Source organism: Delphinapterus leucas, chromosome 8 (assembly GCF_059928025.1).
Source record: "Delphinapterus leucas isolate spDelLeu-1000000601 "Yukka" chromosome 8, BTC_Dleu_Yukka2, whole genome shotgun sequence".
NCBI lineage: Eukaryota > Metazoa > Chordata > Mammalia > Artiodactyla > Monodontidae > Delphinapterus > Delphinapterus leucas.
This window is the reverse complement of record NC_143136.1, coordinates 69,594,088-69,620,666: the sequence shown is the minus strand read 5'-3', so window position 1 is coordinate 69,620,666 and position 26,579 is coordinate 69,594,088. Positions and strand designations below refer to the sequence as shown.

At 36.7% G+C, this 26,579-nt stretch overlaps 1 protein-coding gene across 4 annotated transcripts in view; it reads right to left on the bottom strand.

Annotated features, from left to right (window-relative positions):
* The window catches only part of IFIH1 (interferon induced with helicase C domain 1), an 81,775-nt gene that overhangs the window by 54,293 nt on the left and 903 nt on the right, over positions 1-26,579 (bottom strand). For all 4 annotated transcript variants that reach the window (XM_089916751.1, XM_089916752.1, XM_089916753.1 and 1 more), the window contains exons 2-4: positions 19,324-19,492; positions 14,719-14,859; positions 155-259 (exon numbers count right to left, since the gene is read on the bottom strand). In XM_089916751.1, coding sequence (XP_089772877.1) covers positions 155-259; positions 14,719-14,859; positions 19,324-19,492 — 415 coding nt within the window. The remainder of the gene's footprint in view (positions 1-154; positions 260-14,718; positions 14,860-19,323; positions 19,493-26,579) is intronic.

The following is a 26,579-nucleotide window of genomic DNA, read 5'->3' as shown; positions in this document are numbered from 1 at the left end:
GTGAATGGCAAAGTTCCAAAACTACTTCAACTGTAGAAAAGAATTGCTTTAATTGCATAAATACATTAGGGAGGGTATGAACAGCCCCCATGCTTTCCACTATATGGTGTCTTATTTCACACTTTTTAAGGTTTACACAACAGTTAGGCAGTACCTGAATCATTTCCCATGGTGCCTGAATCACTGCCCATGTTGCTGTTATGTCCAAGACTTTCATCTAAGCAGCTGACACTTCCTTCTGCCAAACTTGTGTCTGATTCTGCAAAGGAAAACATTTTAAAATATTTTAAAAATATTTCTGAGAATAAACGTATTTTAACTGCACACCTCTACAGCACACAGTACATACAGTTCAATGCAAGTGGAGAAGGCACACCCAGACGACTACGAATAAAAGGTAAGAGTTTCTGGCAAGCGACGTTTAAAAACTCCACTATGGATGAGCAGCTGTCGGGGACTGAATCAAATACATATATCTACCTACTTAAAGTACCATTCATCCAATGTGAGAGGTCATGCAAATTTGTAAGGGTTTATGACTTTTGTCGTCCCCCTATGTGTACATTTTGTCCAAAAAAAGAAGATCTAGGCCTGATAATGTCATTTAAACAAAAGTACTATATAGAAACCATTGAGTCATTTTCATGTAAAATGGTAGAGAATTAATAAATTATAGAAAAAAATTAATGAATTAATGAAGTACATGGCTCTACTGATAGGTTATGAAAATAGCAGTTCAGTGATACACATAAAATCTCACAAAGAATTTACTCAGGAAGAATATCATGAAAGCCTGGCATTGCAGTGGCACTAGGAGCTTACGTGAAGTTGGAAATAATTTTTTTTCTTTACTGTACGTAAACTAAGCTTCCATCAAAGAATTACAATTAATATGAGGGTCAAGGGTACGTCTTTCACTTATTAATCCTGATTTTTTTCTTTTCAGTACTCAGTATCAATTCCTTTTGAAAACCTTCCTTCCGTCAAGGAAAAACTTCCCTCCTTACAGTTTATTTCCAAGGATTTATGCAATCCCACCCGCAAGGATCAGAACTATTGCTAAACTGGTAAAAATAAATGAAGGATGGTTACAGATGTTGGTTTTGGAATTAGAAAGACTTGTGAAATTTTCTGTTGGCAATGCTGTGAGCCTAACTTCCTTCCCCTTATTTAAAATGGGGCCAGTAGAGGCACAGGCTATTATAAAATAGCTTATTACAAAATAAGCTACAGGATATATTGTACAACACAGGGAATATAGCCAATAGTTTACAATAGCTATAAACATTATAACCTTTAAAAATTGTGTACTCCTGTAACCTATATAAATATTGTGCATCAACTATACTTCAATAAAATAAATATAAATGAATAAAATAAAAAATAAAATGGAGCTAGCACAATTTATCTCACAGGATTTGACAGCCATGGAGTAATATTAGGTACAACAAGCTCTTTGCACTTTAATTACTGGTGATTGGAAAATGAAATTAAATTCAAGTAGTTGGTGGATTACTAGGGCAAGATGTCATTTAAAAATCTCTTGGGAATTCCCTGACTGCCCAGTGGTTAGGACTCCGTGCTTTCACTGCTGGGGCCTGGGTCCAATCCCTGGTTGGGGAACTAAGATCCTGCAAGCCATTCGGTGCAGCTTGAATAAATAAATAAATATATATATAAAATATCTTTACAATTAATAATATTTCATAATATTTATATGTGTTAGATAATTATTATTTTATGCTAAAGCTTCAAAATGCACTAAATAAATTATATTAAAGAAGGCTTAAGCTCTGTAAAACTAGTCTGAGTGTCACATATTTAAACTGGAAATAGAAACGGGTGAAAAACAGACAGATAGTATGTTATCAATAAAATGTCTCTGGAAAGGGACAACATACAACTCCTTAAAACTACAAGTATCTTCTTTTTCTTTAACTGGTTATTTCATTTTTTAAGTCAGGTATGTTGAGGTATAATTTCCATACTGTAAAAAAAATCACTCTTTTTAGGTGGATAGTTTGATGAGTTGACAAATGTATAGTTTTGTAACCACCATCACCATCAAGATTTTTCCGTCACCTCAAAATCCCCTCAAGCCCCTTTGTTGTCACTGCCCTCCTGCGGTCCCCTGGCAATCACTGACTTGGTTTCTGTTCCTAGAGTTTTACCTTTTCCAGAATATCATATTAATGAATTCAGGCAATATGTAGCCTTTCTGTTTGGCTTTGTTAACTTAGCATGAGACGTTCAAGATGCATCCACATTGCTGTTTATATCAGTAATTTGTTCCTTTTTATTGCCGACTACTATTCCATTGAACATCTGTGACGTGTGTCTGTGACATCTCCCTTCCAACTTGGATAAGCCCATTTAGCTTGGGAAATATAATGGAATTACAGCCAATGCCAATTAAATATGTAAGATAGCTTTCTTAAAAGTTAAAAGGAAGCTTATAAGAAATTTGTAAAAAAAAAAAATTGTCAACGGACTTACATACTGTTTAAATATATTAGCACAACACAAATATACTCATGTGAAAATACTGTGCTTACCAGTTGTCGTAGATTAGCTTTGAAACTCAGATTTGAGGAATCCCTTATGATCACACGGGAAAGCCTGTATATCTCACTGAGAGATTTTAAATATGGCACTTTGCAATTCCCAGAGGTATGCCTTGTTAGGAACTCAGAGGCGAGTGTGGGATAGAACTGTCAAGTAGGAGAGCGTTTTGGGCAGATGTACTGATGAAAAGAGAATATGAGTTGTAAGGAAAAGGCAAGGTGTAAAATGAGATGGGAAAATGTCACTGCAAGGATAATTCTAGATCTAGAAAGAGAGACCAAGATTTTTAAGGCAAAAAAAGTGAATTTTGACATGCTTTTCACTTGTTTTAAATGTGGTATTGAGAACTGAAGACAATGCCAAAAACACTGAAAAACACTAACAAATATTATCTAAAACTGGACACTGTATCTTTAAGTTTTCCACTAAGTATAATCCACATGGAAATTATACTTGATTTTCATTTCATTTTCTAATCACTATCTTAGAACTCCTCCGTGTATATGTAAAGTCAGGATTTTCCCCAAGCTTTGTTCCAACATACATAAGGTTTGGGAGACCTGCTTAATGCAATGTGCATGAATAATTTATGAATATTAAAGAAAGTTACTACCAAAATAGGGTATTATTAATTAAGTTTATTATCTGGATTATTCTGATTTAGCAGACAAATCTGCAATGTGTCAGAGGACACTGAGCTCAGTGCTTCCACAGATGTAATGCAAGTGATATTTTAAGCTCTCAACATCCTAAGTGGTAGATACCTATTATCACCTCAGTTTCATAGGTGAGAAACCAAGTCTCAGAGAGGTTAAATGATTTATCCAGATCACACAGCTAGAATGGAGCAGAGCTGGGAGTCTCATTTTCTGAATCCAAGTCTACCATTCCACTGTTTTTTTTTTTTCTAAGCAACTTAATAAAGTTTATTTTCAAAGTAACAAATGAAAACTTTTCATGGTTAAGATGAGCAACTCCAGTTTTTCTCTTCCTGTGACTTCTGAGGTTTGTTTTTTTAAATAGATGTTTATTGGAGTATAATTGCTTCACAATACTGTGTTAGTTTCTGTTGCACAACAAAGCGAATCAGCCATATGCATACACATGTCCCCATATCCCCTTCCTCTTGAGCCTCCCTCCCATCCTCGCTATCCCACCCCTCTAGGTCATCGCAAAGCACAGAGCCGATCTCCCTGTGCTATGCTGCTGCTTCCCACCAGCCAACTATTTTACATTCGGTAGTGTATATATGTCGATGCTACTCTCACTTTGCCCCAGCTTCACCCTCCCACCCCACGTCATCAAGTCCATTCTCTATGCCTACCTCTTTATTCCTGCCCTGCGACTAGAGGCCAAGAGGCACATGAAAAGATGCTCAACATCACTAATCATTAGAGAAATGCAAATCAAAACTACAATGAGGTATCACCTCATGCCAGTTAGAATGGCCATTATCAAAAAATCTGGAAACAATAAGTGCTGGAAAGGATGTGGTGAAAAGGGAACCCTCCTGCACTGTTGGTGGGAATGTAAGTTGATACAACCACTATGGAAAACAGTATGGAGTTTCCTTAAAAAATTAAAAATAGAACTACCATACGACCCAGCAATCCCACTACTGGGCATATACCCTGAGAAAACCATAATTCAAAAAGAGTCACGTACCACAATGTTCATTGCAGCACTATTTACAATAGCCAGGACATGGAAGCAACCTAAGTGTCCATCAACAGATGAATGGATAAAGAAGATGTGGCACATATATACGATGGAATATTACTCGGCCATAAAAAGAAATGAAATTCCAGTGCTTTTTGCCCAATGCATGGCATGGCTGGTGATCATTGTAAAGCTTTGTAAACAAGAAAACAGTACTGTATCCATAGTGTTAAGTGAAATGAAAGGTTTTTTTTTTTAAGTTTTCATTGTAATGTCAAGTTTTCTATCAATCTTGAAGTAGCTTATCTTTCCAGGAAAAAAGTTAGAGATTATTTTATTTTGCTAACTAACATCTCTGATTTCACCCACAAACTTTCACTTACATTACTTTTAAACATCCACACTGTTTCTTTATAATTTTTATTTTATATTGGAGTATAGCTGATTAAACATCTGCACTAAGTTTTAAACATTTTCTGCACACAAATAAAAGAAGGGCGTTTCTATCCTTCCTAAAAATTAAAATTAATTAAAGTTAACTGCAATAATTTGGCTAGAGATCATTATGAAAATGAAAGTGAACATACAGAGGTCTATTTCTTTGTCATTTTAAGGATATATAAATCTCCAGTTTCTCAACACGAAAATAATTTTGTTTCCTTGGCAGCAAATTCTTATTCATTTGATATTTTTTTGGATTTCATAGAAAAAGAAGTACTAAACGAAATGACTCTAATAATTAAAGAAAATATATTCTCTCCCATAACATTGAGAATACCTTTCCCAGAGATTTTCTTCCTGCATTCACCTAAAGAAATCATGTTACACACACACACACACACACACACACACACACACACCAAAAAGCCAGATCAAAAATGTGTTATGTGGGGCTTCCCTGGTGGCGCAGTGGTTGAGGGTCCACCTGCCGATGCGGGGGGCGCTGGTTCGTGCCCCGATCCGGGAGGATCCCACGTGCCGCGGAGCAGCTGGGCCTGCATGTCCGGAGCCTGTGCTCCGCAGCGGGAGAGGCCGCAACAGTGAGAGGCCCGCGTACCGCAAAAAAAAAAAAAAAAAAAAAAAATGTGTTATGTGATGACAAAATTAAGCCAACCTATTGAGTTTATAAGCCAAGAATTCCTACAGTTGATTATATAGGATTATCATGTTTCATTCTTTGTATCAATATTTTTCACAGTATCAATCTGGACTTATGTCCTAATGAATAGTCATGTGTCTATGATTTTAAAATAGATCAGATAAATAGTCAATTGGAGACTGGGTGTTCCCATGAAAAGAACATGTGCTGTGGAGTCAAACAGATCAGTCTCCAGATCTGAGCTCAGCCACTGCTGACAAGTGACTTAATCTTTAAAATTTTTTAAAATATAGATAGCAGTTTCTACTTTCTCCTTTATCTTGAGAATGATTCTGTTAGATCAAGGAAATAAATCTTTAAGAGAAACAAATCTTAAATTCTCATGAAGTTGCTGTTTAAATGAGCTTTGAATATTAGAGTTAGATTATATAATAAGTTTAGTTAACTTTTAGATAGGTGTCATTTCCTCTAGGAAAAATATCAAAGCTAGCTATGAAACAGATTAGAAAACACTGGTGATTCCTGTTAAAGAAAAGCAGTTATTCCTATCAAAATCTATTGGAATGAAGAAAAACAATTCTCATCCAGTTAAAAGATAGGATTTCTAGAATAATTTTGTAAACAACACAGTACAGAACAGCTTTGCTTACAATAATAGTGTCTAAGACCAGTCCATAAGCCATGGAAAAAAACTGCCTCATTTTATAATCACATCTTGAATAGCTTACTAATATGGAAGAAATATTAACTTGAATCTGAGAAATTTTATATTTAACATCTTCTGGAACTTTAAATACTTTAAAATATTTTTAAACCATTTAGAAGCCAAAGAAAATTGAAATTAAAAAATTTCAATTGAAAAAAACCTCTTCCTTGAAAGCCTTTTTAGATCTATTCCAATGTAAAGTATGCCCTCTGCTGGAGAAATGCTATTATAACAATTAGTTGATAAGTATACTGTTTATTCAGCCCAAGAACTGAGTGAGTTTCACTAGATAAGAAGATACAGATTGGTTCTTCTACCCCTACCTGGTAGTGTCCCTCCTATTTTCAGCCTAAGATGCATGTCTAACTCCACAAAATATTTCTCCTCTTACCCCTCCCCTCAGGCTCTCAGTCTCTTTGCTGGAAAATCGTTTTGCATTACATTAGGAAGGGGGCCAAGCCTCTGTGCTACTGAGAAAGAGGAAGGGCACCAACAGACCCATTCTCCTGAGAGGTAGTGCTTACAGGGTCTGCAGATAGTCTACTTTCACTTGCCAGATAATGGTATATTTATTCTAGTTCTGACCTCATGACGCACATCAGCTTCACTTCTTCAATTATCCCCACCTTCCCTCCAGTTGCATAATCTCCAAAGTCTGGAACAGCAAAGACCACCCCTAAAGCTTCAAACACATGTGCACGTATGGGCACATACACAGACTCATGAGCTTCTTAAGTGTGCTTACTGTCATACTAATAACACCTAATTCCTTTCCTTTTGAAATAATCTTTTTTGAGAGGAGATAGGGGACTTTTATTTTCAGCATCTGTATATGGATTTGTGTGTGTGCGTGCGCACACACACACACACACGCTAACATTTTGGTCTGTCAGACCCTGCTCTCTGTGCTGGGGAACATGTGTTCCCACAGAATGGAGAGAAGCCACCTCCACCCACCTTGCATATTCTCTCCTGGATCCAAGCTTCTAGGAAATGAGTTCCCCAAAGAGAAAAAAAAAAAATCTCCTAGAACCACAGGCCCACGTCGCTATCCATGGAGCTCCTGTGCTCCTGTTTATAGAATTCACACTGCTGAAATGTTTCAGCCAGAATTAAATTGGAATTGTGTATATTGATGTTGGCTGAAATTGTATCATCCATGCCCTTTAGCCTTTGGACTTGGGTCTCAAAGGGAAAGATGATGATTCAAGTACAGGGTTGTGGGGATAACCATACCCACTAGAGTGACCCATTCATTCATTGCTAGTCAGCAGCAGAGGCAAAAAGTCCAAGAGCAGAGTCAGTTAAGAGTGATAAGCCTGATGACCACATGGGAAGTAAGTCTTGGCAATCCAAAGTGGCAAGATAGAAGACGATGAACTGGAAACCTCTTTGGCTGGTAGGCACCCTTAAGGAAGAGCTATTCAAGTTAAGTAGACCTGAGGAAAGTATGGGGAGAGATTTGTTTAGAGGTATCCTGGTAAATATTCAATAGCAGCTCTTGGGGAGAAAACAGCGACAATTTTAAAGCGTTTGCCAATATTGCTGGTATTCATATTCCCACCATGGCTGATTTCAAGCTACCAGCATGACGTCACCAAGTGGAACTGGGAAGACACTTGCACACTGGGCTCCTGCAAGCTGGAAGGAGCCCATTCCAGCACCCTGATGGATACATCCCTCTAACTAAGGACTTTCCCACAAACGCCATCTGAAATAATCACACATGCTTTGGGCTAATATTCCATAATTGTCCAAACAACGAATGATAAACATTTAAGTATTGTTTTGCCTTAGGACAAGGCTTTGTAAAAATCATAGTAAGAGAAACCCACTAATTCTCATTGATCCTAGAAGCCTTATCTCTAGCCACCCTCCTCCATAAATGTTCCCCTCTAATCCAACTGTTGCCCTACCCACACTTTTTATAAAACTTTGCTATGTTTCTTACAGCTGGATTTTGATGTGTTTATTATAGCCGGATGAATTTTTTATAGATTTTCTTTCCTAGAATTTTAGTTTTGCAGCAAAATTGAGTGGAAGGTAGAGAGAATACCCATATCCCCCCACTCCCACATAGGGATAGCCTCCTCCATTATCAATATCCCCTCAACAAACACACACACACACACAACACATTTTGAACTTTCCTATACCTGCACTTTTGCTCATGGTGTCCGTGTAACGGGAAGTGTTGGCTACCACTTCTGTTTACAGGTCCAACACAGGACCTTCAAGGTGCAGATGAACTGTCTCACATTCCTCCTCTCTGGTAAGCTTTCTCTAAGTCTTCCTTCTCTCACCAGACTTCTCCCCTCATCCTTTAATACCTTCTCTTTTGCTAGAGATAGATTACTGTCTCTCTTTGAGGACATAAAACTTGTTTTCTTGAATGGGATTATAAACTCTCTGAGGGTGAGGACAATACCCCAGTGCTTGGTTTTCTCAGTAATATGACCTGACCAACTCATTCTTAGCTTCTAGTTCTCATTCATATGCCAAAATAGAGAAGGTAAGGTCTAATGATCAAATTAAAACCACTGCTTTTGTTAAAACTCTGCTAAAAAAGCTTTAGGCTTGTAGTCATAAAAAGATGTCATGAAAATAAATCCAACATGTATTAGCTGCGCAGTAAAGAGGTTTCTCTCCATCAAAATACTTACATTCTCACTCCTGAGATATGAACAGTCACCCTCCTAGAACTATTATGCAATTGGAGGTCATATAACTAACCTAGATGGCTCTTGGTGGGTTTCATATAAAATACAAACCTATATTATCCTTTAACAAACACCAATATCAGCATCTGTAACAGCATCTCTTCCCCCCTCTCCCTCTCTCTCTCTCTCTCTCTCTCTCTCTCTCTCTCTCTCTCTCTATCTCTCTTTCTCAGCTCATAATAATATTTGCCTTTTGGATTGCCGTAGTAGTATTCCTACTTCCCAATAATTAATGTAACTAAATTTAGAAAAAATATAGATGTAAAGGAGAGCTATCTTAATTCAGAGCAATCCTGTAACAGTATGGGTGATCTCCCACAGTATTATTGCAGACTGCTACATCAATTATCTTTCCCACTAAGCTCTCAAGGTCTATGTGGTATGTATTTCTAGAGGTTCTAAAAATCTCTAAATTTCTAGAGGTTAGTATTATAGAACATTATTCTGGTTCTCAAGTGCAAGGATAAATTTTGTGGCATTTTTACAGAGATTACTATAGACCAAATCTAAGATTGGACTTCGGTCTATAAAAAGGGAAAACAAAACAACAACAAAAAAAGTGCACTAACAGATTGGGCCAGAAAGAAGGAGGCTGTTTTATAAAGGTCAATTTTTAAACCCCTCCTACAGAAGATGATCTATGCAAAATATATCCACAATATATTCCAAAGCATAATGTCACCGGATAAACCTAAGGAGTGGAACATATGGGGGAATATGAGAAAGAAGGTACTAAAGTCTGAAAACAAGCAGGTTGGTAAGCTCATTAGCTTGGGTGGAATTTTAAAATCTTCACGTGAACGAATATATAAATCAAAATATACACATGCACTCACAGTCATGCGCACTGTGTATTCACACATGGCACACTCACCCTGTACGTTATAATCGTCCACCCTGGAACAGTGACATTCCATTCTCTTTATAAATGTCAAAGCGCCCTCTGCTGGCCAACCTGCGGTACTTGCATTTTCTAGTTTCATAACAGGGAGATCAACAAAGGATGATAAAAGAAATTTGGGGGATTTTCTGTGGAACTCTGCATAAAAGTAAGTTCATTCCAAATAGAGTAAATTTTATTATTTCGTTTTGAACCTCATTTGCTTTATTTTTTATTTTATATATGTCATTAATTCCTAAAATAGTATATTAAAAAAGTCAAGGTAAAATAACCACTCACTTATTTTAAAAAAGCAACAGCAGCAGACAATTAAAAATGATTGCATAACCAATTTTACTGTAAGCCTATAGGATTAACATAAACCAGATAACTGTGTATTTTCTATAATTAAAATATTTTTAATAGAAGAAAATGAATGTGGGCATTGTGCCCCTCTGATGTTTTCTAGGGAAGTGTGGTCTAGAGAAACACCAAAGTTTTCCAATAATTTCTTGTTAGAAAATGACCAGTGACCTCAGAAAGCAGAATTATTACATCCAGCAGTAAAATTCTATGAATAGTCTGAGAACTATTCAAATATCCTTTATAAATGGTTGTATTCCTGTGGAAAAAGCAAATTTTAAAAAATGGGGTAATCTTAATTATTAACCACTTTTTAATGGGAAGAAGTTGAAAGGAGAAAGGAAGAAGAAATGCCAGCCTCTGATGCGGAGGCATGACAAAATCCCTGTCCAGAACTGTCCACTAGGGAATTCTCATCTACCACCCCAGGCTGAAGGAGAGATTAAATTTGGTGATTAAATCACTGATTTAATCACTGAAGGAGTGATTAAAATTGGTTTCAGTGTGGGCCACTATTACTAACACTAGTGTGTCTTACCTGTCAGGTGTGTTAAGGAGTAAAAAAGGCTAAAAACAATATATAAAGAATCTTTGCATTAAAACTATAAATAATTAACATTTGTATCCACAAAGACTATTATGCACTGAAAAACAATATTTTAGAAACTGATGTGGAAATAAAAATTAGAGAAGTCTTAATTTAAAATCAGAAATAATTCAAGTCACATTTTTTTGCCTATGAAAATTCATATTTATAGAATGTGTGTAGCTTAAGTAATAAGTTTCTTTCAATGCTACCTTGGTAACTGTATTTGAAATCTAAACCCAATGTACTGAAATTCAAAATAAAGATTATATATTGTAAATATCATTAAGATACACACAAAAAATTATGCAAATAAATATTACAGATTATTGAATATTATCTTATTTATTTTGATGGTTAATCCTGTAAAAGAATGCCAACATAGGCAAAATCCTTCTACAGTTAATTTTGCAACAAAAACTTCAGTCCAAAGAACTACAATAACTTCTTTGGTTTAATGATACTTTACAAGTCATTTACATCAGTAATTCTTAGTTCTGAAGAGCAGCAAGAAAAGAAATGAATACCTGGAATGATCCACAACATCTATCAGAAGCAGAGGCAAAGGCCTAAAGCAGAAGCACTCCATTTTCATAAATTAGTTACCCTTTCTTACTGCTCTGGAAAGGACCAGAATGCATTGGACGAACCTGTTCCCAAATCCACATGAGAAGTCCAGACACCACAAGAACCTTACAGACTAGAAGACTGTTAAAGTCTGTGAATTGGATGGAGTCCTCAGATTACTGTACAGTTTGTTGTACTCTCACATGTTCTCAGATTAGTACACATTTTAATAGTCTGTACTTTTCTTTCACAGCACTTACTGTGCAGCTATATAGTGACTACCGTTTGACATGCCCATCATTTGAAAGCTCCATGGGAGCAGAAGCCACATCTGGTTTGCTCCACCACAATATTTACAGTGCTGAACACTGAACAGTGCATGCCTGACACATGATAGGAGTTTAATAAGATTCGTTAAATGAAAGAAGTGAAAGGAAGGGAGGGAGGGGACCCGAAGAGGGAAAAACAAACCCCTTTCTGTCCCTTAAGGCCATTATTAAGATCCAGATTTTTTTCACTTTGATGCAGCTTTAAGTTTTATATTAAATAGTAATAAAACAGATTTTTTAAAAAAGGTTTTGTCTTTAATTTTGTCCTTGTTGAGACTCAGAATGCTCCACAGATAAATAAACTACAGGCTGACAAGATGCATTAGGTTGGCAACCTTGGATGAAAAACCTTCATTTGAGATGCAGGATCAATTCCCAGCCTCAGTTCTGGCTTCAATTCTTTCAGTGCGAATTTAGAAAATAGCCAGTAACCCACAGAGATGTCAGGTAGCCTACCAAGGAAGCTTATTAAAACGTGAAAAACCCACATTCAGGTAGTAGTTTTGGCATTCCTACGCAATCATGATTTCTGAAAAAAAGCGCAACTGCTCAAATGAAAAAAAAAAAAAGAAGGTCCTCTAGAATTCAGGTTTAAAAGCTTTGCTATTCTGCACAGTAAACCTTGCTACTTAAAGTATAGTCCAAGACCAGCAGTAGCAGCATCACCTGGGAGCAAGTGAGAAAGGCAGAATCTCAGGCTCCATACAGAACCTACCGAATCAAAATCTGCATATCAGTAAGACTTCCTCTTCCAGGTGACACATAAGCACACTAAAGCTTCAGAAGTATTCCACTAAAAGAACAAACACCTTAAACAAGGCTAAATAGCAGGCAAACTATAAAAAATCTTGATACTATTTTATGACAAAAGATTGCTATCCTGTATATTTAGCTAATCACATAAACCAGCAGGAAGAATATAAAATACCCTAATAGAAAAATAGGCAATTAGCAACAACAAAAAGAATGAACTTGTAAAAACATTTTTCATTAGAAAATAATTCAAATTCAAGTAGTAAAATACCAAATTGGCAAAGTTTAAAAATAATATCACCCACTCTTATAGAATAGACTTCAGGGCAGTAAGTACTCTCCTGTACTGTTAGAGCACATGTAATTTGGTACAAGTTCCTGGAGTGAAATATAACATTAAGAACCAAATGTCTTAAAACTGTAGAAATCATTGATCCAGAAATTTCAATTATGTAATATGTTTTTAAGAATTAAACTGGGCGGGGTAGGAATGGATTGGGAGTTTGGGGTTAGCAGATGCAAACTATTATATAGAGGACGGATAAACAACAAGGTCCTACTGTGTAGCACAAAGAACTGTAGTCAATATCCTGTTATAAACCATAATGTGAAAAAGCATGTATATATATAACTGAATTACTTTGCTGTACAGCAGAAATTAACACAACATTGTAAATCAACTATACTTCAATAAAATAAATTTTAAAAATTAAAAATAAATTTAAAAAGAATTAAACTGAGACATAAATATGAAGAGGGTTATGCAGCATTATTCATGATGTAGAAATTTGGAAACATCCTACATGTTCAACAGTTGGTTAATTAATCATAAAGCATCCAATGGATAGAATTATTATTCAATTGTTAAAAACCATGCTGTAGAAGAACATCTAACGAATTCAGGAGAAATGCCATTATATATAAACATCCAGGTATGTAAACAAAACGGGATACCCAAATGTGAAGAGTAATATATCTTACTGTAAAAGTGTGCGCGACTTTTTCTTTGTAGGTTTCTATGTTTTCCAAATCTCCTGCAATGCAGCTATATTACTTTTCTGAGTCGAAAATAGTATACTTTGTAATAGTGTGATGGAGTCAGCTCATACAGCACAAGAACAATTGTTAAATTTTCTAGAATTTCATGAGCCAGTTGTTAATGTTAAGCGCAGGCAATTTTAAAAATTAAATTATATGGACTTACTAAAAAAATTATATTAAAACAAAGGTAAGGAATACTTAAAACTCATCAATTTCTAATCATTTTACTAGATTTTACAATCATCAATGATGTTGAGGCTATTTAAGCCTATTGTTTCCGTATAATGGAAATGGCAAATAGTGGTGCGCTACTGCACATCTCTTCCTGACTTAGTGTTCAGTGACATTATGTGGGCACTTGAAAGTAGCCTTAGTGGGAGTATTTACACCATGAAGATTGGCATATGCTACAAATCAGGGCTTTTTTCTTTTCCTCCGAGAGCCACTTGGTAAACATTTACCAGCACACCAGACTTCAACCTGACTATTTCTAGTGAAAAATGAATGTGGCCATTTGGGGGACAGAGGGAAGGAGAGAAGGATTCTCCTATTATGAGCAAATTAGGGAGGGGAAATAATTAAATTAGTTTGATTCTTCCAGGGCTGTTTCATATCTAAAAGGTGGACATGGTGGATCAAGTACCCACACCAATTAGTTACTGAAATTCAAACAAACTCCTGTTTAGCACGCATTCATTTTCTTTTCTAAAGCCTTGGTTTTGATCTCTATAACCCAGTTGAACCTCTCTGTGACAGGCCAGTCCGTAAAAAGGGGAAAACGTAATGGCCTCATTTAATTCTCAGAAATTTGGATGAGTCAAACTAATTCATGGGGACTTCCCTGGTGGTCCAGTGGGTAAGACTCCATGCTCTCAATGCAGGGGCCTGGGTTCGATCTCTGGTCAGGGAACTAGATCCCGCATGCTGCAACTAAGAGTTCACATGTTCCAACTAAGAAGCCCACATGCCACAATTAAGAAGTCGCATGCCACAACTAAAAGATCCCACGTGCTGTAACGAAGATCCCGCGTGCCACAGCTAAGACCCGGTACAGCCAAAATAGATAAATAAATAAATCAATCTTTTTTTAAAAAACCCACTAATTCATGTATTTGAAAGTACTTCGAAAATCATGAAATGCAGGACTTGCTTATGATATTTACCACATGACAAGGACCATGGATATCTTATAAAATAAAATTAGAACCCAGGGTGCTCATGTTCATAACATATTAATATTGCATTAGTTTTAAAACATTTTTAGACACAAAGAGCAATTATTTTCATTTAATCTCCTCCAGAAATATTATTTTAACATAAATACTCACAAAACCCCAAAGCCCAAAATTTCTCCCTCTGTTTAATAGATCCTAATGTCATCAATGCAGCAACTGACTTTTCCAGAAGTAGTTAATTAGTGCATGTAAAAGTATGTGTGTGTCCCAAGTACCTGAAGCTACAGAAGAATCTGCAAAAGACGGTTCCAATGAATTATTCTCTATGTCCCAGGCCTCCAGACTGGGCTGATCTGTGCCTAAAAGGAGGGGCTCTTTGACTTCAGGACCATCTTCTGGTGATAGATTCTCAGACTCTGTGAATACAAGTATTAGAATATAAACAATAGTGCCATGCAAGTTTTTATACAGTATGCATAACTGTCATTGTTATTTTGAAAACAGAATAGGGGTTCCTAATAGAGATTAACCTGAATATACTTAAATACTTTGAAATTCTAAACAGAATGTAAATTGTATTGCAATGCAAGTTTTTATACAATATAAAGAGCTGTTATTTTTATTTTGAAAACCAAGTGGGGTCCCTAGTAGAGATCTGCCTAAATATACTACAATACTTTGACATTTTGTAGGGCTTGGAACATGTTTTTATGTTGTGACAAAGTATTTTTATTTTTATATGAACACAGTGAGTAATTCTTTTGTGATGACTAAATTTTATCTAAAAAGCCAATATAATAAGTATTATGCTAATCATAAGTGTGACGATTTCCTATCTGACCATCAACTTTAGGAAGTAAGCCCCTTGTTCAGTGATACAAAGTCACATGTAAGGCTGCATTAATGAAAATGCAAACTTGGTGGTAGTTCTTCTTCAGCTTGTGCTCTAGCCTTTTTGTTCTCTCACTGCGTGTTCTACACGAGATGTACATATGCTTTAATGTCAGCCTACATTCATGTATTCTGAATTTCTGGAGATTTTTTTTAGAAATTTAATGAAATATTCTGAATCCTTCCTTTCTCCTTCCCACCATTTCTTCCACCTGACCTTTTTTTTTTCAGCCAACATGTATTGAGTGTTTTCTTAAGACTTTTGAAAGAAAGTTACAAAGAAAGGCAAGAGTTTCTGCCCTTCTAAAGTACAATGTGTCAGAGACTGATGCCATAAAGAAAATTTCTTAAAGTATCATTTTCGATTAACCCATCTTAAAGAATAAGGAGAAAACGTGTGCTGTGTATGGAGAATTTCCTGAAGAAAACTGTTCTGACTTTGGAGTTTGTCTTTAGACAAGATGATTTCATAATATTTGTAGGTACATATTAAGTATGTTTGGGGTTTATAATAATAATAGTCAATTTATTTTGTGCTTTACAAATGTTAAATCTTTTAACCCTCAAAATAAACCTGGGTAATCAGTAATATTATTTCACAGAGGAGTAAACTGAGGCACAGAGAGGGCAAGTACCTGGTGAAAGTCACACATCCAGGGACATGAAGGAGCCAGGACTCATTAAGTGTCAGGATCCAGAGCCCAGGCCGCTGTGTTAGTCAGCATGGGCCAACATGATAAAGTACCATAGATTGAGTGACTTAAGTCACAGAAAAGTATTTTCTCACAGTTCTAGAAATAGGAAGTCCACGGTCAATGTGCCAGCAGGTTGGTGTCTGGTGAGAGCATGTTCCTGAGGTTGCAGAATGTCACCTTCTCACTGTGAACTCACATGGTGGGGAGAGAGAAAGAGACAGAGATCTCTCTTCCTCTTCGTATAAGGCCTCAGTCCTATCAGATTGGGACCCAACCTTTGGATCTCATTTAACCTTAATTACCTCCTAAAGACCTAGCTCCAGATACAGTCACATTGGGGGTTAAGGCTTCAATATATGAATTTGGTGGCAGGGGGGCTCGATTCCATCCACAGCAGCTCCTACCACAGCTAACTTTGAATAATGACAGCTAACTTTGTTCTGGGCATCAAGACCTGCTAGAAAAATGGATAGATTCCCTTAATAATATGTACAGGTTAGCAAACAATATTTAAATTCCTGACTCCCCTGATTGGATTTTCAGTGGAGGACATGAGAAGTAAGCCCTACTTATTTGGAATGAGTTGGTCAGAAGCACCCTGACTGCTGGTAGGGGTAGTGAGAGTGTAAGGATGCTGAGTCCCAGAAGGGGATTGCATCTTCCATCCAACCTTCAAAAGAAGCTTAGAAATCCCTTTCTACTGGGCTCCCTGTCTTTGTAAGAGCCCACATATCTGGGGTAACATCCATCATCACCCACTTTGGTTGAAAGAAGGAAAAGCCCCAAATGTAAGAGGATCCTGTCAGGGGACCAGGGAGGGCGAAAAGGATGATGGATAATTGGTGCCACTTTTTTCTTTTCAGAAGGCCTTTATCCCTTTTATAAAGTGTTTGGCCTTGGCCAGCCAACATTATGTGCACAGGCTAGGAGAGTTTGGATAAACTAGTCCCCAAGCCATTCTGAAACAGACATGTAAAGACTTAATCATAATACGAAGTTATGGCATATTATAAGGAAAGTAAAGAGGAAGGCATGTGAATATTAGATGAGGTATATGATGAGGTGTGTTATTATACAGGTATTACGTGTATATATACTTTACGTAGGATTGCTATCGTTCAAAGCATTAGAATTTGAAAAATCACATTCGCTTCCAACAAGGCACCTTGTAAAGTGGAACTTAAAAATATCTTAGAAAGAAATATGTTGTATGTAACTTGTTGCTCCGCTCCCCCCCAACAAAAAAAAGACAGAAATATGGCGAGACGTTGTCTATGTCAGGAGAAGCTAGAAGACACTTAGAGTTGATCTTTTAGACTTTTTCCTAAACTAGTACATAACCGTAAAATGGGTAAGTACCCTCTATTTTGGGGGATGGATATAAGAAGGTCTTTTGTGATCTGCAAGGCTGCTCTTTCTAATATCCCTCGATACACTGAGGCCAAAATTTCCCAGGGAACAAAAAAATTGAGACTGCAGTCATTTCCCTTTGAAGTTCAAGTCCTAGGGTGTTTGTCATGGATGGAAATGGTCCCACGAGGTCTTGAAAGGGAACTCATCATGAGAGGGTGTGATCTGCACTGGGGTCCAGCTCATCCTTGAGGTATGTAGGAGAAATTTGGCCCCATTATTGTATGTAAGTTTGGCCTGAAGTCCCTTTAGAATTAGCAAACTGGCATTAGAGTTACATTGTGGAAATAATAGCTGGGCCATAATATATAAACGCAAAAGAACCCATAATCTTGATGTTGCAAGCAAGTGGCACCACTGAGCCCATTCCAGAGAACTGAAGCAAAATCAAGGTGCTTCTACTGAGAGGGATTTTTTTTTTAAATACAGTTACATTTTGCTGTGGAAATAGAAACAATGACAGTAGAAACTGGGAGACCTGCTAGTGGACAGATCATGGAATTACTGCTTGGCTTTTGAAAGCTGGATTAACCACATTTGGCTGAATAAATCCCCCTCAAATCCCTAGATAATCTCAAAAAGGGGAACCTCTTGAGCTTTTCACTTTGTGGCCATCCCAAACATATGACACCATACAGCATTTGCTTTGGGCTGAAGCAAGAAGACCTTCCCTAAACATGGATTACACTTCACTCCCCATGATTCATTTACACACAGGTCCATTAATACTATTTTGTAATTCTTCTGGGCTTTTCAATATTTCATAGTAAAAATATTTGTGTGTGTTTATGTTTGTCTCTCTCGCTATATATACATATACACACACATACGTACACACTGTTGTGTGTATGTATATATATACACTAGATATATATACACACAGATATATATGTGTATTTCTAACCACTGAGCAAAATTTCATAAATAATACAGCATAAAATCATAATATGCTGTTTACTCTAATAATTTAGTAACTATCTGTTTTTCTTTTGCATAAGTAACTTAGAAAATTGTTCACTGTGTTTTTTATTCCATTAGGAAGTGTGGTTTATGGGAATGGGGACTTTGTACGTCTCATTTAAATCCATATCCCCAGCACCTAGAACAGTGTCTGGTACTCATTACATGTTGATTGAATGACTGACTGAATAAAAGAAGTGAAGTAAGCTTGAAATGATCATAATCATTTAAATTATATATAATTGTGAATAAATTATACCAATTATAAGTTGGTAATCATTCATTAGCAATTAAACTTCAATTTGTCTTACATATGATATTTTTAAAAGCACTTTTAAAAGCACATACTCTGTAAAGAAAAATAAGATGGCAGATTATGTTAGATTTACAAATGATATATGTGAAAGAGCTCTAAAATGTTATTTTTATTATTAGAATTGAATACTTTTAAAAACTCACAGAAAGTAACACTGTGATATGTTAGCAACTGCAGACCTTTTATCAAATGTTTAATAAATTCCTTAAAATTTTATATAAATGTCCAGAAGACTATGCAGCAGTTGTAATAACCACTAAAATATTTTCTTCCAATTTATTTGTCTAGGCAATGTTAAAATTATATTGATAAAAATCTCAGACAATCACTTTGTTTCCAAAATAAGATGGGAAATGGAAAACATGTTGGACAAGGAGTCAGCTGCCAATATTCCAGCCCAGCTTGCTGAGTGCTGTGGTCTTTGGAAGGTTCATCTTTTCCCAAGCAGCAGTTTCCTCATTTGTAAAACGAAGAAAACGTACCTCTCAAAATCGCTTGAAATTTTGATTCTACATACCCTAGTATTTGGCACTGTGTCTACAGGTTTCATTAAACTCTCAGTCACTAGGTGAAACGCAAAAACCCTTCCTTTGCAGAATTAGCAATACCTGCATTGCTTTCATAGCAATCGGTGCCTGTTAACTCCTGGGCAAGCGCATAGTTTCCTGTTTGCCTCAGCACAGTCACAAACGTAGAAAACCAGTTTTCTTTCTGCACGATCCTTTTCAGTAGCTCTCTTACCCCTGCTTCATTTCCATTATTTTCTGCAGCAGAAACCTGTTTTAAGAGAAAAGTAGAATTAAAGAAGTCCAACTATCTTATGAATAAATTTAAACAGGAACTAGCCTTTAGAAAAATTGCACAATCAAGCATATGTATAAAGGATCATATTCAAATACTAAAGAAAACAGCAATATCGCTTACAGAAATTTTGGATTCTAGGGGGAAAAAAATCCCTGGGCCAATCCCCCTTTTAAACATACACTATTGAGATATTCAAAGCTGACACTTAGGAAACATGTTTTACCTCCGCCATTCTGAATAAGGGATGCAAAAGAAGGCGTCTTTAATTTCTAGCCATGTTATGTCTATTTGCATCAATTTCTTTCTGTATATTTAGGGCTTGCTATATCTTTTCAACTCATGGAGTCTATAAACAGGAAATCAAACATTTCTTATCCAACCTCTCTTTCTTCACTATTACCACTATGGAATAAGTAATTACTATCAGAGATTTATATTCTTTAATATTTGTATTATTTATTACTTCTATAATATATTTTTTAAAAAATTTGTATTTACTTAACATTATAAGACATTTATTTCTATATTCCTTTTTTTAAGTATTGGGCAGAAGCATTTCTATATCCATTCATTACTATTTTTAACCTTCATTTAATTTCTCCTTTAGATTAATCTAGTAAATCTTTTCAAATGTGAATCATTTGTGTAATCCTTATTACAGTGCATCTCCCCAGTCCTTACTACAGCACCAAACATTTGGAGAAAAGATCACATTTAGACCAGAAAGAAATTAGGCAGGACACCATCAACTTGCTGGGCCATTAGTCAAGCCACTTCCTCTCCAGACCTCAGTTTCTACATGTGTAAAATGAAGCAACTGAAATGAAATTACAGCATTCGTCCATCCTAGCTTCATGTTAGAATCACCTGAGGAGCTTTAGAAAATACTGATGTCTGAAATCTACCCCCAGAGATTCGATTTGTCCATGGGGGGAAACCAGAAATTTTTTTCAAAAGCACCTCTTGATTCTAATCAGCAGCTTAGGTAAGAAGTACTAACTTACATACTCTCAAAGGTCTTTCTCAACATTTGCCCATCTTTACATGTATAATACGGACTATTCAGCTAGATTAATTGTTTCCTACTAATTTGTGTATTTTCTAGTCCTATAAATATATCCAATAACCATTTAATTTCAGGAATTCACATTTTTGGAACAATGTCTGGTACAAATTCAGTGTTTATTATTATGATGACTGGGAAAAGCATCTATCTTTACAAACATTTCACCAGCAGACACTACTTAGTACAAGATTATACCACATGATTTCTACCCAAAGAATATGTTCGTTTCATCAGCTAATAGATAATTATGTTATTATACATGTTTTGCATATATCAACCCAACAACTCTGAAGAAGATACCGATATTACCCCATTTTACAGATCAGAAATCCAAGGCTCAGAAGTCCAGTTACCTCCCTAAGGCCACAAAGCTAGTAAATGGCAGAGGTAGAATTAGATCCCAGGCATTGGCTTCAGAGGCTGAATACTGCCTTACTGAGCTGTAATTATAGCTGGTAATTGTCTCCAATTTTAAGTTCATTTTCTGACAAGAAGTGGTTAAAATGACTACTTGACTTCATAAAATTTAGGCGATTTCAGTCCATCTCCCCCACAGCATTTCTAAGCAGATTCTTGCTCATCTCCTACTTTTCTTTAATTTTGTTAATTTTCTAATGGAAATTCTTTGTCTTCTCTGATGTTTGTAACATCTCTATTTATTACCTGCTAATTTAAGCAGTAGTCTCTAAAGATGCTAAATGAGACTGGTTTGAGCACCTTATTTTAACTCAACCATTTCCATTTTTAATTATCTCAGCCTTTTATCAGCTTTAAACTCATTCCACAGAAGTAGTAATCAGAAAGCATTTCTCTAAAATGAACAAGTGAAGCACTGTAATAAATACTTATACTTAAAAACCTAAGCATATTATATCCACTAAATTTTCTTTGACTATTAACCAGTTAGTCGATCTTTGCTGTAGAAGTGTATTTGTCAAGCTTGCTTTGTCCTTACTGAGTTCAGGCATTTGAGAATCATTATGCCATTATTTCCTGCAAGTATTTTTATTATTTGAATGTGGAACTACATATATAATACCCGTGCAATTTTAGCAGGGTCATCAAGATTCTGAATTTTTAAGAAATCTTCCTAGTTTGGGTGCTAGAAAGTACATCAATTCCCTTTAAAGCAATCACACAATGTTTTTTACTTAATCTGTTCTCCTATATATAAGATCCCAATAGGGCTTCCCTGGTGGCACAGTGGTTGAGAGTCTGCCTGCCGATGCAGGGGACACGGGTTCGTGCCCCGGTCCGGGAGGATCCCACATGCCGCGGAGCAGCTGGGCCCATGAGCCATGGCCGCTGAGCCTGCGCGTCCGGAGCCTGTGCTCCGCAACGGGAGAGGCCACAACAGTGAGAGGCCCGCGTACCTCAAAAAAAAAAAAAAAAAAAGATCCCAATATATACACTTGATTACTGAAATTCTTGGGAAATGAATATTTAGACTTGAGCCTGAAACAGGACATATAATGATTCCCACTCATGTTCCTTCCCCACTGAATGTATTCTCTGAATATGAAGTTTAAAATGTCTATGGATACATTGTTAACTAATTTATAGAGTGTAAAATAAATATGAGTTTGTGGGTAATACAATTCAATGCTTTCATATCCTGAATTCTTTTTTTTTTTTTTTTTTGCGGTACGGGGGCCTCTCACTGCTGTGGCCTCTCCCGTTGCGGAGCACAGGCTCTGGACGCGCAGGCTCATCGGCCATTGGCTCACGGGCCCAGTCGCTCCGTGGCATGTGGGATCCTCCCGGACTGGGGCACGAACCCATGTTCCCTGCATTGGCAGGCGGACTCTCAACCACTGCGCCACCAGGGAAGCTCCCTGAATTCTTTGATCTATGTTTTTTCTAACAGAAATCAGTAGAGAAACCAAAGATATTTCGTTTAAGCACTGGCTTGCCAACACAATTGTAAAGTTAGATAAAAATGCTTTCTTCCCCCTCAGAACAACCGTAGATAGCTATTTAAATATAATGGTGACCTTTTAATATAGCAGAGCTCAACCCTCAGTACCAGTTAATCAGGAAGCAAAACTCTTACATTAAAAACAAAGAATTTTTAAAGAACAAGTTCCCTCCAAAAGTTAATGTCTTTCTGAATGACTATGTATTGTCACAATGACATAACTAATTTATTTGTACTTCTTGTTGCTAATAAAATTCTTACCCATACTAATTTACCTGACATTACAATGAGCTAGAAGGAGATTAACTCTAATACTCAACTTCATGTAGATGGAACTGGAGGGTTTCTAGTTGGACTGGTGATATTATCTGCGGTTCTACTGTGTAAATGAAAGGTACAGAGTGTCTTCTAGGACTATAGATGTTTGATGCTTTGAACTGGGCAGGGCTGAAACATGCAGCTTACTTAATCTGTTCAAATTAATATTAAGACAGTGTGGAGGGGCTTCCCTGGTGGTGCAGTGATTAAGAATCCGCCTGCCAATGCAAGGGACACGGGTTCGAGCCCTGGTCCAGGAAGATCCCACGTGCCACGGAGCAACTAAGCCCATGTGCCACAACTACCGAGCCTAGGCTCTAGAGCCCGTGAGCCACAACTACTGAGCTTGTGTGCCACAACTACTGAAGCCGGCGTACCTAGAGCCCTTGCTCTGCAACAAAAAGAGAAGCCACTGCAGTGAGATGCCTGCGCACCACAATGAAGAGTAGGCCCCGCCTGAGGCAACTAGAGAATGCCTGCACAGCAACGAAGACCCAACCCAGCCAAAAATAAATAAATGAATAAACAAATTAATTAATTTTTTTAAAAAACACTATAGAGATGTTTACATGATCCACAGTTCATGGCTGTCTAAGTCACGGATGTGCTACGATGTCACTTAGCATCTAAATAGAAGCAGGCCAGTACAGGGACACCCCCTTGCTGTTAGGGAGCATTCTATTATAATGATCTATAAAGTGATTCTTGTATTTATTGCTGAGTCCTCAGTGTTTGCAATAGTGCCTCACATATACTAGACATTCTTTAATTATTTGTTAGAAGAATGAACACTGATCAACACTGCATCGTAAACTCCATGAAAGCACAGACAGTATTTGTGTTATTCTCTAATCATGTCAGCACTAGCATGGTGTCTGATGCAAGGTGCCGCTCCATAAATTTAAACCGAATGAATGAATAATCAGTCGATTAAATAAATTTCTTTGGGTACCTGCTGGTCACAAAGCTAAATCTAGGATCATGTTTTTAGAAGCGCTTATGTAAGAGGGGCAGGGATTGGGAGGTGGAGGTGAGAATCCAAGACCAAGTAGAAAGTGTCAACCGGAAAACAGGAAAAGCATTAAAATAAAATGTTTTTTAGAAGTTCTGATTTCTTACTTAAATGCTATCTTAAGGTGTCAAAAAAGCAGATTTGGCGATCTTATATTCATCATCCACCCATCCATTCCCCAATGCCTGGCAAGGCAATTCATTACTCCAAGTGTTTTCATTTCTTATTCCAGACAATTCCTTGGAAATAAATCCAATCAATCAACACCCATTAAGCACCAATATTATACTTAGTCGTAACTGGGTTCTAGTTTCATCCTTAGATGAAAAACATTGTAAACATAAAAAACATAGATGAAAAACTCAAATCACAGTTTAATCCAGGGACTTTAGGAGGCAGATCTCAATTTCAACATGGGGTATTTACCTAAATCCCTGAAACGTTAAATTCACAAGGAAATGTGACCAAATAAATAATAGAAGTCACCATCATAACCAAACAGCTCTTTCTTATTTATAAAGCTTTTTCATAAACACTATTTCTCACTCATGTTCAATAAAATACTGTGAATGAGAGAGGAAATTATTATTATGTCCATTTTCATGGGTACACTTAGGATCAGGAAACAAATAATGCAGTCCAAAGTAACGCAGATGGTAAGAAACAGAGATAGATCTCAAATCCAGGTCTTGCCATTCCAAATTCCCATGCTTTCCCCACTACACTTTGCTGTTATACGATAAACATTCCTCAAGGACCCCATATCAACATGCTGTGGATTCTTCTAAACCTAGTGGTGCCTTTCCATCATCCGCCATTGATTCCTTTTGAGACTGATGGTACCTGTAAAATGACGTGTACAAAAACTATTCCAAAGTTTCACGCAGACACTATTGCTCCTTTGAAAGCCTCAGATACATAGCTCCTCTAGCTTTCAGGGCCTCCTTTGAAATACGACTCTGAGGGAGAATTTGGGTTGCTTTGGCCTTAACTGCTACCACTACACAAATGTCCCTTTACTCTATATCTTCTTTGTGTCAAATCCCTTGCATTCCTGCTAGCTGCCTCCAAGCTTGCCAGAATCAAGAACTTGGATAAAAACTAGCTGGCAGAAATTCAATCCAGGCAAGACAAAAGTGATGCTGATAGGCAGACATATTTAGAGTAAATAAGGAGAAGTGCTGTTTCGCTGGCAATCGGGACATCGTACCCACCAAACATAAACAGCTTTGTGGTGTTACTGGACTCTGTTGCTTCTGGACTTCCTAACAGCTACTGTGGCTGGAAATGCCATCTTCCATCTCCAGCTGGCTTGAAGGCTGCATACTGTCTTCCAAATTAAGTTTCTGCCACAGTGATGTACACATTTGTCATATCCAGCTGGACTACTATAATGCGTTCTAGCTGGTTCTCAATACACAAAACTACATAAACGTTACCGACAACAGTGTAATGTAATTTACTAGTTGGGAAAACCAGTCCTCAGAATTAGATGCATGCTTGGGTCTTTGGACAGGCCCTATGGCTGTCAAGTGGACGAAGGAGTATTAACTTTAGTCACTAAAGACCAAGTCACATCATAGGCTGATAGGAGTCCCATGCCCAGAACTTTGTAACAAGGATACAAACAGTTGATGAATTAAAAAGAAAGAGAGAAAGAAAGTGTCAAAAATCATAGCGTGTTAGACTTTGACCCTCAAAATGGGTTTATTTGCCTACATGCCTTTCAAAACAAGACTTTTGATGCACACCCTGAGTAAGTCAGATTTAAATAGGTAAGCATTTCTATACTCCACAGGACATCCTTGCTCATTGAAAAACAATGAACAATAAAACATTAAGTGTAAAGTCACCTGTAAAATTCATCCTGTCAAAATGCCACGTAAAAAGTCCACTATTCTTTTATTAATATGAAAAACTGCAACTAGCAACATATTTTTTCAGTTAATTATCTCCAATTTTTGATTCCCAGAGAGTTGAAACTTTGAGTAAAGAAAAAAAAAGTGTGTGTGTCTGTGTGTGTGTACTATGTAGTTTCCCCATTTGGATCAAAATTAAATGGTATAGTGCATAATATAGGCCAGAGATTGGCAAATGTTTTGTTTAAAGCCCAGATAATAAATATTTTAGGCTTTGTGGGATATACGTCTCTGTACAAATGCTCTTAAAGCGCAAGAGCAATCATAGCATGTAAATGAATGAGCACTGGCTGTGTTCCAATAAAACTTTCTTTATGAACTGAAAATTTAAAAATTTAAACACCATTCTTAGCTTTCGGGCTGGATTTAGCCCATGGATCATGGTTTGCTGATCCCTGTTCTATGGAACTTTATAAAATAAGACATAAAATTTCACACCATCAGGAACTAAATCCCTAGCTCTGCTAATGTCTTCCTGGGAGAACTTCGGCAAGTTATTTAAACTGCCTCAGTTTTCTCATCTGTAAAACGGCACAGTTAATAACATAAAAAAACCTCAATAGATTATTGCGAGCATGAACTCTGATAATACATTTTGCAAATGATACTAATTGCACACAGTAAGTGTTTAATAAATGTCGTCTATTAGCATACATTATTATTCTAAAGTTAACTCCTCTTTAGTTTATTTCAGTGAAAGAATTAGAAAAGTAGCCGTTTTCAAAATTATGTTTTTAAAAGCCTAGATATTCTCTTCTCAAGGAGGGATCCAAATTTACCAAAAGATATCAAAGAACATTTGGAATGGGGCAAATGGAGGAACAACC